Genomic DNA, 20125 nt, shown 5'->3' on the forward strand with positions numbered 1-20125 from the left:
CTCTACCTGGCATCACACTCCTCAGGCTTTATTCATCTTGCCACTCCAGACTAACTTCAAACCCCCGGTGTGTGTTTCCCTGTTCAGCTGTGTGGAACAGGGTGAGCAAGCCCTGTGCTCTGTTTGCTGGTGTTGCTAGCTATCTCCATTATAGAAATCCGCCCTCTGATCTACTAAGCTATATGGCATTCTTGTCACGCCCTGGCCATAGAGAGGCTTTTATTCTCTATTTGGGTTAGGCCAGGGTGTGACTAGGGTGGGCATTCTAGTTTCTTTATTTCTATATTTTCTATTTCTTTCTTTTGGTTTTAAAAAGGACATACCAAGGATCATTTTGCTATTTGATTTTGAATTTTAAGGCCCCTTGAAGTATCAGACAAAAATAAACAAAAATGATTTGATGCTAAATTGAATTAGGCATTACAGCTATTAGTCAATAGAAACAGACTCATGACCTGGAACAAAAGGAAAGGAAGTTTGTTGTGAAGTGTCTGTCCTATATCTGAGAGATAGAAGACATATCAGGAAACTGTCGTATTTATTCCCTTAGTTTATGCACTAAACCCTATCCGTATATACTTCCATTAACTTTTTAAATGGTCCCAGGGACCTTCAGACGAGTCTTGCAAGGCTTGTGGGCGTCCTAGAACCAAACGGAGTCTAATCTTTCACTAGAGTGGTCATAATAGTTTGTAGGCCAAACCGTTCGGATGCTGCAGAGGTTTTTGTGAGAAGACTGATTTTTAGGGTGTCTCATGGTCTGACAAACACCGCTCAAGCTCTGCTACCTTTCACCGCAGATGTGAAAGGGCGATATCGGCGGATGCGATGTATTGAGACGCACCCCAGATATCTCTAGCTTAAACAGACAGATTTTGATGGGGATTTTTGAATTATGTTAATTAGATTTCCACAGGGCCACTGAAATTGTAGGCAAAGGGTTAAGCACAAATGTCATAGCCTATCTCTGTGTCTCTCTTGACTTATTAGTTTATTTACTGTTTTGTTTTACTCCTCTCTGCTATCTTGTCTTCTCTCTTCTCTTCCACCTTCCTCCTCCCAGCTCTCTATCTTTGGCTTGTTAGCCTGGGGTCTTTGCCTTGGCCTGGAGCTATAGCTCAGTCGGGCAGCTGCTTGGCCAGCCCTGGGGGTCCACAGAGGCGAATGGGAAGTCAAGGAGTGGTCGTTGGAGGTAGAACATCTCCCCCAGCAGTCAGCCTCACTGCTGCTACTGGCCTCACATGTCCAATTGACCAGCCTATACCCAACACACATGAACACGCGTGCACACACACACACACACACACACACACACACACACACACACACACACACACACACACACACACACACACACACACACACACACACACACACACACACACACACACACACACACACACACACACACACACACACACAGAGACATTGTTGCTCGCTGTCCACACTGCACTTACTATAGTTGTAGTAAAACTGGTGAGAATTGCCACCGTGACGCAGTAAGGGTCCTTAGGTCTGTTTGCCTGTTAATGGCTGGTGACAGCAAAGGCGCAATTGGGCAAACAAAACAACGATGTCTTCATCATGTTCTTTATCATGTTCTTCATTATGTTCTCCTTCATGTTCTTCATCATGTTCTCCTTCATGTTCTTCATCATGTTCTCCTTCATGTTCTTCATTATGTTCTCCTTCATGTTCTTCATTATGTTCTCCTTCATGTTCTTCATCATGTTCTCCTTCATGTTCTCCATCATGTTCTCCTTCATGTTCTCCATCATGTTCTCCTTCATGTTCTCCATCATGTTCTCCATCATGTTCTCCTTCATGTTCTCCATCATGTTCTCCTTCATGTTCTTCATCATGTTCTCCTTCATGTTCTCCATCATGTTCTCCTTCATGTTCTTCATCATGTTCTCCTTCATGTTCTCCATCATGTTCTCCTTCATGTTCTTCATCATGTTCTCCTTCATGTTCTCCATCATGTTCTCCTTCATGTTCTTCATTATGTTCTCCTTCATGTTCTTCATCATGTTCTCCATCATGTTCTCCTTCATGTTCTTCATTATGTTCTCCTTCCTGTTCTTCATCATGTTCTACTTCCTGTTCTTCATCATGTTCTCCTTCCTGTTCTTCATTATGTTCTCCTTCCTGTTCTTCATCATGTTCTCCTTCCTGTTCTTCATTATGTTCTCCTTCCTGTTCTTCATCATGTTCTACTTCCTGTTCTTCATCATGTTCTCCTTTATGTTCTCCTTCATGTTCTCCTTCCTGTTCTTCATTGGGTTCTCCTTCATGTTCTTCATCGTATTCTCCCCACCATGGCTTTACGTCTGCGTCTCAAACCCCTGTCTAAAGCAAGAGAGCATGTGGCCATTTCCTTAGCTTGGTAGTTCACTCTAATCAGTGCCACCTCTAGCCTTTTGGGGGTCCTATGTGAGATTTGGTGGGGGGGCTCACCCACCTCACGGGTAAACTAATTTCATGCAATTCTACTCATGCCATGGGGCAGAGAAAATAGAATATGTTGCAGTTTCAATGATAATATCTTGTAATTCTACACATTTTATCATGAGGTGTTAGAGAAATTGTTGAAGTTTTAAAGCACATTTTCTGCAATTCTACACATTTTGCAATGGGGTGGTTAGAGAAACTTTTGCAGTTTGAAAGCTCATTTACTGCAATTCTACACATTTTGCCATGACTTATTGCGTGTTCACATGATATCTGTGTGAGAGTGACTAACAAAATCCATGGGGGCCCATTGGAGATCAGGGCCTCTGGGCATTTGGTGATGATTAGGCCTACTACAAGGTGTAGATAGCTGGCTAGACTACCTTACCTAGCAATCTAAAAAATGTTAGCTGACATGGCTAATGAAGTGACTGTCAGTGACTGACATGACAAGTGGAAAACTTCACATTTTGAAATTGCACCTTGTGTTTTCTACTTTTCTAACTATTTTCTAAAACATTTTTTTGGGGGGGGGGCAATGTACAGCTCGTAGTCTGCCTATAGAACGATGCAGCTCTACCTGTAGTGTGATGTTTGCATTTTTGTCTTCAGTTGAACTTACGTTCTTAGCCCCTACAACTTTTACTTGTCGTTTTCAACTCTAATTTCCAAAAACTCCCTCCGCCCCGACCCCCACTCTCAAACACATTGAACAGTGAGACAACTGTAAGACAAAAGCACACATGGTCCTCTCTTGCTTTCTGCCAGCTAGCAGCAGACAGGGTATGAGCGCCTGCCAGACTTCACACGGAAGGGTGTTAAATATACATGTATACCACACCTCATGACTTATTGATGCTTCTCTCCTCTCTTTACGTTTATGAGGTGAGAGGCCTCCCTGTGGTCCTGTACACTGACCCAGGGGTCCACCGGGGTGTCCGAGACACTGCCTGTTCCTTATTATTCAGTTCACTTAAATTAGACCGTAACATGTGGACTCTCCTCCATATATGCATGCTGTACACAGGGATCACATAAATAGTCATGCTACCTTGGAAGAGGAGCTCCTCTATTGTCTAGGAGCTGCATTTGTCATCGCTGGGAATCATATTTAAGTAGGGTGATGTTTGGGTAGAAATTGACATTATAATGGTGGATCAAGATTACCGCTCTTACTGTAGAAGACAAAGACATAGATAAGAAATCCATTATACAGTTTCTGAATTCAGTAGAGATTTGGGGAATTTCACCATCCGCGGGCTTAGGTATTTTTTTGTTCAGGCCAAATGGTAACTAGGTAGCTAGATAATTAGTTTTGCTAATGGTACCAGGTCTGCAGTGTATATGGAGATTTGGAGGCAGCAGAATAACCCCATCCAGCACGAGGTGCTATAGTGTGATGTGGAGACTGGTGGGCACTTATGGTCTTTGAGGCTGCTGTCCCCTCACTCTACTGTAGGCCTCTGTTGTGGTCAGGGTCAGTCCTGTGTGAGACATTGTTATTGCTCGGGGGTGTATTATCCCAGAAACATTGCTCTGTTCGGTAGTGGGGGGGGGGGTCAGGGGAGGGGTGGACATTGCCTTGAGAGGCTGCTTAGGGACCTCTGCGGTAGACAGGAGCTCAGGCCGGCCCTAACACCACAATTTATTGATTAGATAATCTCTGTGTCATGTGATGCCTGTGTGGCTTACACTGCCTCCCTGCTGGGGGTACATGGCAGTAATCACTGACTGGGGGGCATGCCTTGAACAGGAGGCTCGCCACCTCTTCATCTGTTAGTCCTGATTTCATTCATCTTCCCTTCTCTCTTCTCTTCTCCTTCAGCTTTGAGAGGGAAGCGGGAAGCGGGAAGCTTAAGCTTTCATTATTTGCTGAGATTGGTATGTCAATCTCTGCGCCCCTGACCCATGTTTGTAGTTCTCCCAGTTTTATCAGGGAAATTATTAGCGGGGTTATCTCCTCTCTGCACGGCAAAGCTTTTCTTCCTCCTCTCTCTGCCTCATAACTTGGGCCACAAGAGGATTTGCTAACCCTGACTTTGCCACAGGAATGACTTACTGTTTTTTTCCCCTGACTCCTTCACTCTCGCCAGTTTCGACTGATATTTCAATCTTCTCTACGAAATGTTTATCTTTCAATGTGCCAGAATACAAATTCTTGGTATTTTTCTCTGTTCTGTCCCCTCTCCCATCCTACCCAACGATATGGTAGAATGACGTGTGTTGTTCTTGACTTTGTTTGTGAGAGAGAGAGAATGGCGGGCCTACAGAATGATGGGGCGAGAGAGCCATGGTTAGGGGCTGTTTTTCCTTGGTTCAAATAGTCCGGGTGGCCATTTGATTAATTGGTCCTCGACGTGGCGCTTCGGTACCGCTTGCCGTGCGGTAGCAGAGAGAACATTCTATGACTTGGGTGACTGGAGTCTTTGACACTTTTTGGGTCCTTCCTCTGACACCACCTAGTATAGAGGTCCTGGGTGTCAGGAAGCTTGGCCCCAGTGATGTACTGGGCCGTACGCACGACCCGCTGAAGTGCTTTGCGGTCGGAGGCGGACCAGTTGTCATTCCAGGCGGTGACGCAACCGATCAGGATTGTGTCATTTTGGAGTGTCTTTTATTGTAAATAAGAATATCTTTCTATGCACTTCTACGTTAATGCGGATGCTACCATGATTACGGATAGTCCTGAATGAATCGTGAATCATGAAAAAGTTACAGATGCGTGAATATCATACCCCCAAGACATGCTAACCTCTCACTATTACAATAACGTGGGAGGTTAGCATTTTTCGGGGAGTATGATATTTATGCCTCTGTACATGTCTCATTCATCATTATTCATGATTCATTTCGGATGATCCGTAATCGTGGTAGCATTGTATCATTTAAAATCTAACGTTCCGTTGGGCCAAAATAGCAAAAACGTTTCACTGCCCCAATAATTTTGGAGCTCACTGTATGTGTTCACCTTTACACTTCATACACAGCTTAGTTGCAAATGTTCAATAGTATCCAGTGTGATATTGTCATGCAGTATTACTGGTTGTCGGTCTTTTTTATATCAAATATTAATGAAAAATGCTTACGTATTATCTTTACCTCCATTATTATAAGTTTATGGGTATAGTGGGAATTTATTTTTCACTGCAACAGTACAGCCTATGTTCGTGGCCTACATTTAAGCTTAATTTGCTTCAATCACTATTGCAAGTAGCCTATTATTTTCGTTTTCTAACAAATATGGGAAACTTAACTTGATTTTTTTTATAGGTTGTGGATATTAAGTTACAATAAGACTTTATAATGATTCACTATTAAATAAATACATCACAAAATAGTTAATCATTTGAAATTCAATTGGATATGCAGTTGCTAAATAGGAGAAACGGCCTCAAGTATTTTATTAGAACTGTTTGTAAGAAAAGCAAAATATGCTATTCTGTATCATTTGGTATTTATCGATTTGTCCATTCTCCGAGGCTTCCTCTGGATTAAATAACGTTGCCTGTTGATTTGAAAAGTCTGCAGTAGTAACCAAATCTACAGATAAAATACTGATTGAAAAGGCACTGTGAAAAAAGACTATCGCCCACTCTACAACGCAAATTGCGCTTTGATTGACTCTTAATTTCCTCTGAAGGTTGTTTTGTTTAGTTTTTATTCTGAGTCAATGAGTTTAATCAGAGTCACTGATCCTCTGAGTCTAAGCCTCCCCGTGTTGTGTTTTTGTTTTGTCGGGAGCTCAACGAGACTCTATCCGCACTTCATTAACCCTGAGCCGGGGACAAACCGCGGCAAGAGCCGAGGGATTTGCACGTATCCTTTCACATGCAAAAATATCAGCGTCATCCAGCAAGACAGAGAGCTTTCCCTGTAATCAGCTGCGCACTTCGCAAGAATAACCCTTTTCATAAATGTTGAGGGGGGTCATCGTTATTTGAATCAGTCATGGAGCCTTATGATATACTTCTAATTAGATTTTTTTGGTGGGAAGGTGGGAATTTGGTACAGGTTTTCCTCTCCTTTTTTTCAAGTCCCAACCAACCACGGTGTGATGTGTAGCCTTTAAAGGCTACTATTTCTCAGTTAGGCTATAGCAAATGTACGCACTATAAATGTGTCAATTAGTCAAAGCCAGTGTGATGTTTTATGGAGTGATTCGCTGGTGGTCAATGGGAGAAGGGAGAACATGTGCCATGCGAGCGGTGACTATTATCGACTTTCAATTAAAAGCTAATAAAGTATTTGGTCTAATCGTTAATATCCTATTGGCCAACTCTGTCAGACTAAACTCCCTAACCCTGTGCTTTATAGTCTGATATTTTGGTTGGTTTAAAGTTAGACTCCTATTAGAAGTGAGGTTGGGGTGGAGGGTGGGGTTGGTGGAGCAGAGGCACTGCGGTGCCGCTGACCAGATGTCCCAACGCTGATCCGGCCCACAGTCAGCGTCGCCCGGTCACCAGCTGTTGGAGCCGTTTGGCAAAGAGCACATCACAAACACTCTCAAGGAAGAGGCATGGAAGCAATCAATTTCCAAATGGGATCATTTAAGGCACTTAAACAATTGCACACTTACATTAATATTTCGTCTATTGTTTATGGAAAACTAATGAAATTGAATTATTAATGTAGTCTGCCGGTGTGGGGTATAGGTCTAGTGTATTAGCCTATTTGCAACATGTGCTAGCCTAGCTGAATAAATTGACCTCTTTTTTCCAATGATTGACGCTCGATGCAATTGCTCGAATCCGTAGCAGCCTATTTCCATGATTTATTAGACCTATGTTAGATTTAACCGACTTCGCGTTTGAGGCATGGCGTGTGTGTTTTAATTGTCGTTGTGTGTTTTATTATATACATATTCCCATTAATGTAACGTTTGGCAGAACTATGAGCCTAAGCCAAGGTGGATGAACGTTGAAATCCATCTGTATTTATTCATATCAAATATATAGCCTACCAAAATACATTTCTAGTTATATAAGATAGGCAAACGTTTTAGATATCAAGGCAGAAAAAAATGTCTCAAATTAAAATCTCACCACTCCAAAGCGTTGGATAAATATCTAGGCCTGTTTTAAAGGTTAAGTTGGTTAATGTTCCTTGCTCTGGCGGTGACATTCTTTATGAACATTTTTAGGTTCGACAAATGAAATCCATGACATTAAACAAATCGTGAGGGGGGTTGAGGGAGTGTTTGACAGACCTGTTAAAAAGTATTCAAACACGGTGTTTCTAATATAATTATACGAACCTCAATTTGATTTTATCAGGCATATTTATCACAGGTTAGTTATACCTTGACTCTCCTTTGTCTCAACAGAACACGTTTTGTTGTTTTATGATGAAATATACCAAATTATAATCTTTGTTTGCAATTACATTCTGGCATTATATATATGAACGGATGTCACCGTGTCATTTTCCTGTACAGTTTGGCTAAACATGAGGTTGTCATTAATGATCAATGTCATGAATTGATCCATTGATAAATTGGAAAGTGAGCTGTTGACTCGAGCAATGATTGCAGGACCAAATCCATTTGTCCATTTCTACTTCCGGGAGAAAACGCCACTTACCAGACCTTGAATAACCCCAAAACAACAACTAATCAGATATTAGATTGATTATAAAATATAGCCTTGATAAAATAATATAGAGGACTAAAAGTACAAGGCCTACAGCCAAAGTCTGATGCTCATTTTAAAAGTTGACTTTGTGTATCAAACGAGTGCATTGCTCTTTGGTTGAACTCGAAGGTGAGGATGGTGATGACGAAGACGATTAGCCTACATGTATTCCATTTGCAATCAAAATCGATGTGGGCCCTGTATTTGTCATGCGTGGGTTTTGAAAGATATAACGTAGTCACGTTATTAAATGAAATACCTTTATTTACACGTATATAAAAGTAGATCCCCCTCTAGCGCCGACTTAAGATGTTTGAACAGTTTGACAAAAGGTTCGTTTAGCTAACACATGGGGGAGGGGAACAAAAAACGACCCAGAAATAAGAGAACCAATCCACAAATGAATATCTGCAATATACATTTTCACTAAAGAGAGTAAGTAGCCTAACAAGGTTTCCACCGGTTTCGTATGAAATAACGTAATTAAGTAATGCACAACGTATGTTTAATACACCTATCAAATCAACAGGCACACGACCCAAATTTGCAACCGACTCAGTCTTCAATCATTATTTGTTTATCAAAAACGCAGGGTTTGCAAGGATACATTGCGCCTTCGTAAATTGATTTAGGCCTACCTCTTACTTTGACTCCGTATTTGATATCATTCGGACTTTAGGTAAAAACCTTATGATTAGACATTTTTAAATACATGTTCATCTCATGGACCTTCATTGTCCCCCCCCCCCTGATTATCTCTGAAATGATAGGGAATAAACCTTGAGCTCTTGCTAATCTATAGTTTTTGTACAGAATCTTTGTCATCTGAAGGACATAAAAAAATGAGTGAAAGAAAAATATCTTCAAATCAAGATACTTTAAAAAATAGATTTCAAAATATTCGTTTTTACATGTCTACGTCTGCTGATTCTTATGTTGTTCCTTTGTATAAAAAAAAGTGAATGAAAGTCAACTGGTCTTTGTAAAGAGAAAGAGAAAGAATAACTGTTGTGAAATGCCTTTGGCTCTCCTCTAATTAGTCAACTCAATTTGGAATGCCATTTCAGTTTACAGACCAATACATTTGTTTGTTATGCATGTTTTTTCTCTCCATTGTATCCTGACAACATAGCCTAATAATCATAATAATAGTAATTTTATGATTTCTTAAGTCTGAGTAAAAGTGACATTGCCATAAGACTTGGTGCCAGCAACTAGTATCTGTAAAACGATCGTGTCCTTTTTCTGATGCACGCTAAAGATTTTTATGGTAAACAAAAATATAAATATATAAGTTAAATACATAGAGAAAAATAAATAGGCCTAAGTTATAAATAAATAACTTCAGTATGGTAAAAACCTGTCCACTTTAGAGAGTTGGAAATTTAGTCATGAAGTTAATAGTTTGATGCCAGCTTCTTTTGTCACCAGTTTGAATCGTTTTTTTCTCTCTCGTTTAGAGTCCCAGACTGCCAGGCAGGGCATATTATCCGGAGAGGCCGTCTCACCGCTGCTGTGTTGGCCGGGGAAGCACACCGGAGAGAAGGGGGAGTGGGGGTGGTTCACTACCCCCCTGCAGACCGTGGAGAAGAATCCGCGGAACGAGAGGTCGTTGCAGAGCGGGAGGAGGCGCCGAGGGTCCTCTGTATAGGTAGAGCGCCGCCCCCGGGTCCAGGTTGGACATCAGGCTTTGAGGGTAGAAATAGGGCGAAGGAAACATTCTCTGAAGAGCAGAGTAATTTCCAGCCTCCGCTAACAGTTCCAGTCCAACCGCTGTCTGCCTCTTCCACTTTGTTCTATTAGGACAAGAAACAGTAGATATTAGTAAGGGAACTCTTATCGTAAAGTTCTAAATAAGTTTGAAAACTACAGTTCAAATATTTTTATTATAGGACTCGGATCATAAAGTTTAGAATTCAATCACATCTGCATGCATAAAAAAAACATATTTGGGGAAAACCCGTTGAAAATGTATGCACAAATAAGATACGTGGTTCAATTTCAACGAAATTAAAATTTTCTTACTGGATGTAGGCCTTCCTTGTTAGTAAAAACGTTAACAAATTTGTAGCATATTTTCTTACCACATATTTTCTTACCCCATTGTGGGGTTTGAAATGCACATTTAATTTCAGTCATTAAAGTTCAGTAAATTGGAAACATCTGTAATCAATGGGTGAATTTTCGGTTTGGGATTGTATTGGTGTCATCATGGCGTCGGAAATGTGTTTTCCACTATTTTTCAAATAAAGATTCAAAGTGTGGCTACTCTCAGTGACGCACTTCGGTTATTCTGTTTAATCATTCCCCCGTTACGCGTATTCACGCGGAAGGGTAATCTGTCAGATTTAGATTGTCAATTGAAAAGCACTCCTCTATTAGGTAAATTATTTATAATTATAATAATTGAGTAAATGTAGTAGCGTGGGTGAATTATTGATATGGCATACATGCAACGATAGATTATTAATGCACCAAAGTGTTGTGTTTTTATATTTATTAATGTCGTTTTGCTGTCTGAATGTCAAAGCTTCATTAGGAAACCTTTTGTTTTTTCCCCTCCAAAAATGGTTAAAAACAACAAATATTTCTACCGTCTTCCGTTCCGTATATGAATCACATTGTTCAAAGTTTTAATGCAGTGCCCAATTGCCAAAGATTTTTTTTTCTGTTACAATTTTCTCCTTTATCGTGAAGAAATTGATGCAGTGTATGCAAGTTTTGAGAAATAAAATCGATCTATGTGACCTGGCTGCATATGTGACAAATACATTTGTCTGACTGACATGAGAAAATCATTCTGTCTATATAGGTGAAGAGCTGACAGGTGCACGCGCGCACACATATTCTATTTTAAGCTCACTGCATTCATCCATTAAGCCTGTATCCCACTATCAAAATACTTATCGTCCTTTTAAATAGGTTAGAATTCGTGTAATTAAACTAAAGGCAACCAAGTGTGGCAGTGCTTACCTCCTGTTCTGGTACCAGGTTTTGACCTGTGTGTCTGTGAGGTTGAGGGAAGCAGCCAGCTCCATTCGATCTTGCACGCTCAGGTACTTCTGCCGTTCGAAGCTGCGCTCGAGCTGGGCCAGCTGGTGGTCGGTGAAGGCTGTTCGCGCCTTCCTGGGTTTCTTCAGCCGAATGTGATGCGGACTGTCCCTACTACTCGAGATCTCTCGGCCTCCTTCCTCTTTCACTGCTCACAAGAATAGGACAAATATTTTATTTAACCTTTAATTTAACAGGGAGTCATTCTGAGACCACGGTTTATTTCGTCTGTAAACTATACACAATTATAAACTGTCAGGTTCAAGCCCTGAATGCTGATTGGCCGACATCTGTGGAATATCTGATCGTATACCACTGGTATGACAAAATATGTATTTTTACTGCTCTAATTATGTTGGTAAACACTTTATAATAGCAATATGGTACCTCGGACTTGTGATATATGGCCAATATACCACGGCTAAGGACTGTGTCCAGGCACTCCGCATTGCGTCGTGTTAAGAACAACCCTTACTAGCCATGGTATATTGGCCATATACCACACCTCCTCGGGCCTTATTTCTTAAACATGAAACACTCAACAACAAGAAAATACATATATTTCAAATGTTCATAAAGCCTATCAAATTGATGGGTAAGAACATTAAACCAACTTTGTCTCAGCATTTCGTATTATTCTGTAAGTAAATGCAAACACTCCATTTAGGATGATTTGTTACTTTTGGTATGGTTACATAAGACAGATGTTTTTAAGGCAAATGAAAGTAGGGTGGATGGGTGGGCATATAGGTTGCGAGTTCGAATCTCATCATAGAAAAATAACATTTTAGCTAATAAGCAACTTTTCAACTAATGACTACTTTTTAGCTACTTTGCGACTACTTAGCATGTTAGCTAACCCTAATCCTTCCCTTAACCCCTAGCCTAGTTAACTTTAGCGAGCTAGCTAGCTAACGTTCGTGAGCTAGCTAAAATTCATAATATATCCAATGTTTTGCATATTCGTAACATATTGTACGTTTTTAAAATTCTGACAATATTGTATATTTAGCCAATTTGGAACATATAACATTAATTTGAATTCGTAACATATCATAAGAAATGCGTGCTGGACATTAACAAATTAATACCAACCATACGAAACGTAACATAGGAAACGTAACACACCATACTAAATGGAGTGTCTATGATTTAAGTACAGAACAACGCGAAACAGGCAGCAGGTAGCCTAGTTGTTAGAGCGTTGAACTAGTAACCGAAAGGTTGCAAGATCGAATCCCCGAGCTGACAACGTAAAAATCTGTCGTTTTGCCCCTGGACAAGGCATTTAACTCACTGTTCCCAGGCTGTCATTGAAAATAATCATTTGTTCTTAACTGACTTGCCTAGTTTAAAAAATGTTTTAAAAAATGCTCTGAGACCAGGTTGATTAAACAGGCACGTAGGCCTATAAACCCAGGACAGACTGGGATTTCATCAAAATATAGGCCTAACTACATTTACAAATGGACATATTTCAAAGTTTGTTTTTCAACATTCATATAGCCTAGTTTTGGTGATCCAATGTTGGAGGACTTTAGGCCACTCTCCATTGCGCCTAGAGATTTTATGAAGATGTAGCCTATCTAAAAAAATGTATGTCCCTTATTGTTTGCACATTTTAAAACATTGTTTCTGTAATGTATTGTGTGTAAGATTCCCATTTGTTATATTCTTTACTTTGCTGTTGTTTTGGGTCTTGAACTGTAATAAACCATGTTCAGTTCATTCTCCCCCATCCCACGCTTCTCTCCAAAAAGAGGCTACACGACGTGAGAGCTCTTGCTAGCTGAATAGTTGAGTCGTCTCTCAAGAACCACAATAATCCGGCTAATTGAGCCACAAGGGAAGGGAGTCTTTCAACCGCGACCGGAGAAACTTCACAGGGCTGCGGTTAAGAGCGAAATAAAGAGTCGGCCGGCCTCGCGGGTTACAAATCTGATTAGCACTGGGACAAATTGTATCAAATCCCCAAAATATTAGGAGGCGGATTCGCTGAAATCAAAGCAGCGTACTAGTCCCTACAAGGTTTATGGAGCAGAATTGACTGCGTTGATATCAATGAGAATCTGTCACACACACACACACACACACACACACACACACACACACACACACACACACACACACACACACACACACACACACACACACACACACACACACACACACACACACACACACACACACACACACACACACACACACACACACACACACACACACACACACACACACACACACACACACACACACTCTGTATCCAAAGTAGAATGATGTGTTATTCATGGTCATGTTTCTTTTTGTAAACTGGTGTGAAGTCATTGACCTGCAGGAAAAACGTTAAACTCTTGCTATAAAAGATGATGTAATAACATTGTTCACTATAGTATAAATAACATGTGGGCTTAGATAATATGACTAATATTAACCAATAGTCTAATGAATAATAACAATAAGAATAAGAATATGAATACTAATAATATATCCTTATTATAATCTGTTTTTGTCAGGCAACCTGCCATTTTCTTAAGGGGTGGATATATTTGTGTTTTGGTTGTATAAGTTAATCAGATAAATATTTCTGCTTTGCTTTATCTTGGCCAGGTCGCAGTTGTAAATGAGAACTTGTTCTCAACTGGCCTACCTGGTTAAATAAAGAGCAAATGTATTTTATGTATTGACTAATTCCTGCAAGAAGGAATTGACCTCGCCTATCAACGGATGACTTAGTTGTATCCAGGAAGGAATTGACCTCGCCTATCAACGGATGACTTAGTTGTATCCAGGAAGGAATTGACCTCGCCTATCAACGGATGACTTAGTTGTATCCAGGAAGGAATTGACCTCGCCTATCAACGGATGACTTAGTTGTATCCAGGAAGGAATTGACCTCGCCTATCAACGGATGACTTAGTTGTATCCAGGAAGGAATTGACCTCGCCTATCAACGGATGACTTAGTTGTATCCAGGAAGGAATTGACCTCGCCTATCAACGGATGACTTAGTTGTATCCAGGTGCTGCATCATTCAACTGACAATCGAGGTGACATGTATGTTGTGGCTGACATGATTGGAAACCGACAGATCTTTGATGGCATTTATCTGGAGGCGACCCTGTCATATTTTCCCAGCTTTTCTCTTGCCTCCCTGACATCAACAGATGCTTCTAAGACGTCTGCTAATGCAAGCAAATGCGTTTGAAAGGAACAACGGGTTGACAGCAAATCATTGGAGAATATCAACAGTGTGGATGTAATACTTAAAGAAAAGGCTAGTGTATTATTTTTCAATTAACCTATTTAAACTGTAACTATAGCCGATAGAGCTCCTGTTGTCCAAGATAATATTGTTGGTAAACTTTCACCAAGCGATTAATCTTTGTAGGGTTTACAGTCATAAGCGTACATATCATGTTCCATATCATTTAATATTTGATTAGATACATATTAGATGGGATTCATTTTGTGCAAGCATAGATACAATACGTTCTCCCTAGTCTTCCGAGTCAAAATGTAAAACATTTAAAACTTCTAGAGTTAAAATCAATGATATAGCAAATCAACTGGCCTAATATCTGCATGAAGCTAACACACAAATGCAGAACAGCAGGCCTACACAAATTACATTTGAAATTATGTGATAAATAGACCTAAGTGTAATTGATTTTAAAACATGATGTTTGTTTACATCAGTCTTTTACCTTTGTATTCGCTGTCTGACGACGAGTTGCTATGGATTTTGTCCATGAAGTCCTCTGCGAGCTTGGAGGCAAGTCGCCCCGTTTCTTGAGTTGGCAGGCCATTACTGGAATATGGGGCGCAGGCGGCCAGCGGTTTGCAGTCAGCTAGAATATCTCTGATCAGAAAGGAAGAGGTGACGGTCCGCGGCTGTGACCCGGCGGAGATCTGTCCTTGTTGGAGATGAAGCGGCAGCCCGATAGCGTGACCTTGCCTCTGCGATGCCTCATCCAGACACTCCCTCCTCGGCGACCGGGGAGAGGAGCAGCCGCTCTCTAGGTCTGACCTCGGGCTGAACTCCAACGGTGACCGGCACTCTCCCACCAAACTGTCCCCTTTCGACATGACCGGACTTCCAGGTCTGTGGGAAAGTAAAGAGTCGATCCCAAAGCTGGACCCGTTGGTGGATGCCTCCATTGTGTACCGGCGCAACTGAGTTCTTCGAGGCCTCAACTCAAACTATCATTGGTATTCGAGGCAAGTTCAGGTTGAGCGGCGATTGCTGAGATGAGACTGCCTCAATTTATCCAGCTGGAAAATCCAAAGATGTTACGGAAATCACAAATATTCATCCACGATGTTTTCTCCTCTTCTTGGTTGAATTTTATAGCTGGCAAAATGGCAAAACCTCCAGGTTATCGATGTTACATCAACCCTGCATCCAACTATTTTGTCCTAAGTACAGCACTCTTCATAAAATCGATGCGGCTTGGTGCTATTCTCTGTTGGGAAGTTTGATGGATTTTTCTGGATCCAATTTTTTACAACATATTTTAGAAATGAAAACTCGTCGGTAAGATTTCTCAATTATTTCTCAATTTATTTCAAATGTTGACAAAAAGCTACATTGAGTAGAGGCAGTGGAGCGGCATTAGCGCAAGGTAAATAGGCAGGCGATTCAGCACCACGTTTCAGCACCACGGACAGAGACAGCAGCGAGTGTTGCAGGTAGAATTCAAGACTTGGAAATGACGCAGCGCGAGGACACAATTGCTGAAATGTTAATCACTTAAAAAGTGGTTCGCTTGTGTGACCCGTGCGGCGCTCGATGGCAGAGGAAGGTAAAGGCATCCCGAGCCAGCATAGAGATGCAACAAGAGACTCGAAACCCGTGGGCAGCTGCAGTCGAGAAGACGTGCACTGTAAAACAGAGGTAACGCGGGTTAAATAGACATAACTGTGAACGAAAGCACAGAGATGAAACTTGAGGAAAACTCAGGAGCTAGGTTTTTAAGGACGCCCCGTCCACGTGAGTCCCCAGTGACAAGACTTCATTGGTTGAGGGGACTTTTTGGGTGCTGACGGGCTTGTGGAGAGGAAAGTGGACCCCCCACATTCTCACTCATCCCTCCTCCTCGCTCCCGTTCTTTGATTAAAAGAGACATTGAATTCACTAGGATACTCAGATCCAACTGTTTACAGACATTTTCCCACTATTTGCTTTCATTACATCATTGATGAGGCTTATAATGGGGTTATTATGTGGAGCTGGTAGGACTTTTCTCTCGCATCTCGTTCAGTCAAAACTTAACAGGCTTTTTTTGTTGAAACATTATGGACAATTTTTCACATTTGCATTTATTGAGTCAGAATTTAGGTTAATTGTTTTTCCATCTATGTTAGAGTTGTTTTATAAATATCAAAATACTTATATAAAAAAATATGAAGGGTGTATTTGCTAACATTTTTTTCTGATTCAAAATGAATTCCGAAACGATTTGTATATTATTATTATTATCAGCAGCATCAGTATCAGCATCAGAATCAGCATCAGTATCAGCTTCATCAGGTTGTTGTTGTTTTGTTACTGGTATGAGAAATGCATATCATTATAATATTTATTCCTATAGCCTAGATTTAACGTAGCCTGCATTCATTTCTAATGCGTTGAGGACACAGCCAGTGCTGTGAACTCATTGTTTAAAAAAATATTATGACACAAATAATATTTTTATTTTATGGGACAACAAATGTGTTGTTGTTGCATAGGCATATGCACCGAGAGCAAGACTTTCATACATGCATAATTGGGCCACAAAATACTACTCCATACACTTATTTTCTGGGGGTGAACAAAGCTCCAGCATCGAATAGTCAACGTTTAGCTCATAATAAGTAGCCTATCTAATAGTAATACAATGCTAATGAGGAATAATAGTCCGAACAGCATGTGCTGAAAGGATGGCGTGACGCAAACTTTAATGTGCATGAAATGCCATTGTCTCCACTTTCGTTTTTTCCCCTCCAAAACAGTTAGCCCCACATGACTCCCCGACAGGCCCTAATAATCGAAACCCCCATGTGACCGACAGATTGGAGGCGAGCGTTGGTCTCGACACCGGCAGGTTAGTGAATCCGCTCCCCGCTTCCATAGTGTCCTATCGCGGCTGCAAGCTGTCACATTAAGGCGGGGACAGAGATGGAAAAGAGTAGCCTTCATACTCATCCTAACGTTGTATTTCTTTACTCCGGAGCCCAATTTAGTCTACTTGGGCTCCGGAGGTGGGTTATGGACATTTCATTTGAACAACTCCTGTTCCTTGCCATTTAAAAAATAAATAAACTAATTAGCTTTTTTTTATAGGTCTATCTATTTCACAACTCAAATCTGGCCTGAGTTTACAATTCTCAGATTAACAATTACATGGCTAAAATATAAAGTACATCATATAGCAACAACTGTATGCAAAATAATTCAAGTGGAAACACATTGCTTTGGGTCTGTCTTTTGTAAAATAGTTGTCGTGATTACCTTCATACATTTATATTTCTGAGCTACCCTTGCAAGAGTAATCTAAAGGAATTTTCTGTACACTTTCCCACTTTATCGAACAATTCCGCCAGGGAATGAGACCAGACTGTAGACTTGCTTATGGTGTGCTGATCTCTTTGTCAATACGTTCCACTGCTACCACTTGTCTCTTGCAAGTGTATGGATGGTCAGGTGTACACTTCCTTTGTGTGTGTGTGTGTGTGTGTGTGTGTGTGTGTGTGTGTGTGTGTGTGCGTGCGTGCGTGCGTGCGTGCGTGTGTGTGTGTGTGTGTGTGTGTGTGCGCGTGCGTGCGTGCGTGCGTGTGTGCGTGCGTGCGTGCGTGCCGTGTGTGTGTGTGTGTGTGTGTGTGTGTGTGTGTGTGTGTGTGTGTGTGTGTGTGTGTGTGTGTGTGTGTGTGTGTGTGTGTGTGTGAAGGTGAGAGATGTAATGCAGTGTAATGACTTGGCTGGTCAAAGGAAGCAGAGATTCTCAGTGTGTGTTAATGTTTGAGAGATCCAAAGCATACAATCACTTTCTATCACATTTCTGTCTTAAAGGGTAATACCACTCAAAACGATATTTTGGTATTTGTTTCATTAGTCCGCTGTTGATACAGTCCCATAGTGTTTTGCATGTCAGCAATCAAGTTTTCAAGATATAGTACTTTCAACATACAGAAACTGTCACATTATGATGCCATTTTGTAAATATGACATAATGGATGAAACCAAATGTATTTTTATGTTATGTCTTGCACACACATTTTGGGTGTTAGTCAGTTTTTTATAGTCCAAGGTTGGTGTCACAGTTGTAAGTAAGGGTCAATATAGTCTGTCAATTTTCAAAACTAATAATTGTGTATCTGAATAATATGTGCATAACAAATGGTTTCCTCACACTGTAGAAAGTGCAGCTGAAATGAAGAATATTTATATCTAGACTAGCAACGTGGTCTCATGACAATTCGTATTATTCTGTATGTAAATATGTGACAGTCCATTTAGTATGATATATTACGTTACATTAGGTTATATGAATGGAATAGCAGTTGTACAATATCATACAAATTATAGGATGTATAGTATCATACCTCTTACCCTGTCGTGCAATAGCATACAAATTGGATGACCTAAATTTATATCTTTCTCTGAGACCAGGTTGCTTGTTAAGCATAACAACAAAGGAGAATTACTGGGAGAATTGAATTTGGCGGTTAAGGGAACTAATGACAAAGGTTAGGATAATCAACAAACGTAAAAGGTTAGGAAAACTAAAAGAACAAAGCTTAGGAGAATTTACGTAGCAGGTGAATTGGGTTAAGTTTAGAATAACAGTTAAGGGAAGAGTTAGCTAATATATGACTCAAACACTCAGCCTTTGGATTGCTAGATGGTCAAGGATTACACCCATCCATCCTCCCTGACCAACCTTCCTACTTTCGTTTCTTAATAAAGTAAACTAGTAGGTATCATTGGTCTTTGAGTTTCTCATAAATACTTATGTATGTTTCATATGGCTCTGAGGCCAGTTTGTCACTTATGTTAATATTTTCTTTCTGTACACTGACTAATTTATGCTGCTAGAAATCCCTTTCCAGGCCTCCCGTGTGGCGCAGTGGTCTAAGGCACTGCTTCGCAGTGCTAGATGTGCCACTAGAGATCCTGGTTCGAGATCCTGGTTCGGACATGACTGGGAGACCCATGGGGCGATGCACAATTGGCCTAGCGTCGTCTGGGTTAGGGGAGGGTTTGGCCGTCAGGGATGTCCTTGTCCCATCACGGTGATCACGCTCTAGCGACTCCTGTGGCAGTCCGGGTGCATGCACACTGACACCGTCGACAGGTGTACGGCGTTTCCTCCTACACATTGTTGTGGCTGGCTTCCGGGTTAAGTAGACATTGTGTCAAGAAGCAGTGCCGCTTTGTTGGGTTGTGTTTCGAGGACGCACGGCTCTCGACCTTCGCCTCTCCCGAGTCCGTACAGGAGTTGCAGCGATGGGACAAGACTGTAACTACCAATTGGATACCACGAAATTGGGGAGAAAAATGGGTAAAACAACAACAACAATAAGAAATCCCTGTCCACTGTGAGTAATAACACATACAGGGGCTCCCATTCACTCAATATGTGAAAACAATATGGTGATTTTTATTTATTCATTCGATTGGATGTGTGTTAAATATATATCTAGATTTGTTTTGTAAAATACGTGTCGTCTTTGGATAAACTTTGGCATCTCTATCGTTTTGGGACATTGAGTATAACATGGCTTTCGATAGGAGATATGTAAAAAAGATGACTTCACACAAACAAACAGCATAAAAAAAACATCAGGATTGGCACATCCAGACCAGTCAGGGATGCAAATGATGCACCTTAAAAAGCCATCAGGTAGGGGACTTGACAGACAATAATGAGAATCGCTGAATCTTTTATAAGGTTAACACTCAAATTTTCCAGTCAGCTGTCACACAAGAAACAATTTAGCACAAGCATGCG

At 40.9% G+C, this 20125-nt stretch overlaps 1 protein-coding gene across 1 annotated transcript; it reads right to left on the reverse strand.

The window, feature by feature from the left end:
- Positions 1–8327: 8327 nt before the first annotated feature.
- Positions 8328–16052, reverse strand: LOC124007443 (barH-like 1 homeobox protein). Its single transcript, XM_046318006.1, has 3 exons — positions 14837–16052; positions 11055–11280; positions 8328–9877 (listed from the first exon to the last, which is right to left on the reverse strand). The coding sequence occupies exons 1-3, from the start codon at positions 15288–15290 to the stop codon at positions 9586–9588; spliced, it is 972 nt and encodes a 323-aa protein (XP_046173962.1). The 5' UTR covers positions 15291–16052; the 3' UTR covers positions 8328–9585.
- Between the last annotated feature and the right edge of the window lie 4073 nt (positions 16053–20125).

This window comes from Oncorhynchus gorbuscha, linkage group LG20 (genome assembly GCF_021184085.1).
Source record: "Oncorhynchus gorbuscha isolate QuinsamMale2020 ecotype Even-year linkage group LG20, OgorEven_v1.0, whole genome shotgun sequence".
Lineage (NCBI taxonomy): Eukaryota > Metazoa > Chordata > Actinopteri > Salmoniformes > Salmonidae > Oncorhynchus > Oncorhynchus gorbuscha.

Coding starts and splice junctions, on each gene's coding strand:
- LOC124007443 (XM_046318006.1), bottom strand. CDS start 15,290: ATGGAGGCATCCACCAACGGGTCCAGCTTTGGGATCGACTCTTTACTT. Junction 11,281..14,836: donor GTCAGACAGCGAATACAAAG/GTAAAAGACTGA, acceptor TCTTGTGAGCAG/TGAAAGAGGAAGGAGGCCGA. Junction 9,878..11,054: donor ACCTGGTACCAGAACAGGAG/GTAAGCACTGCC, acceptor TTGTCCTAATAG/AACAAAGTGGAAGAGGCAGA.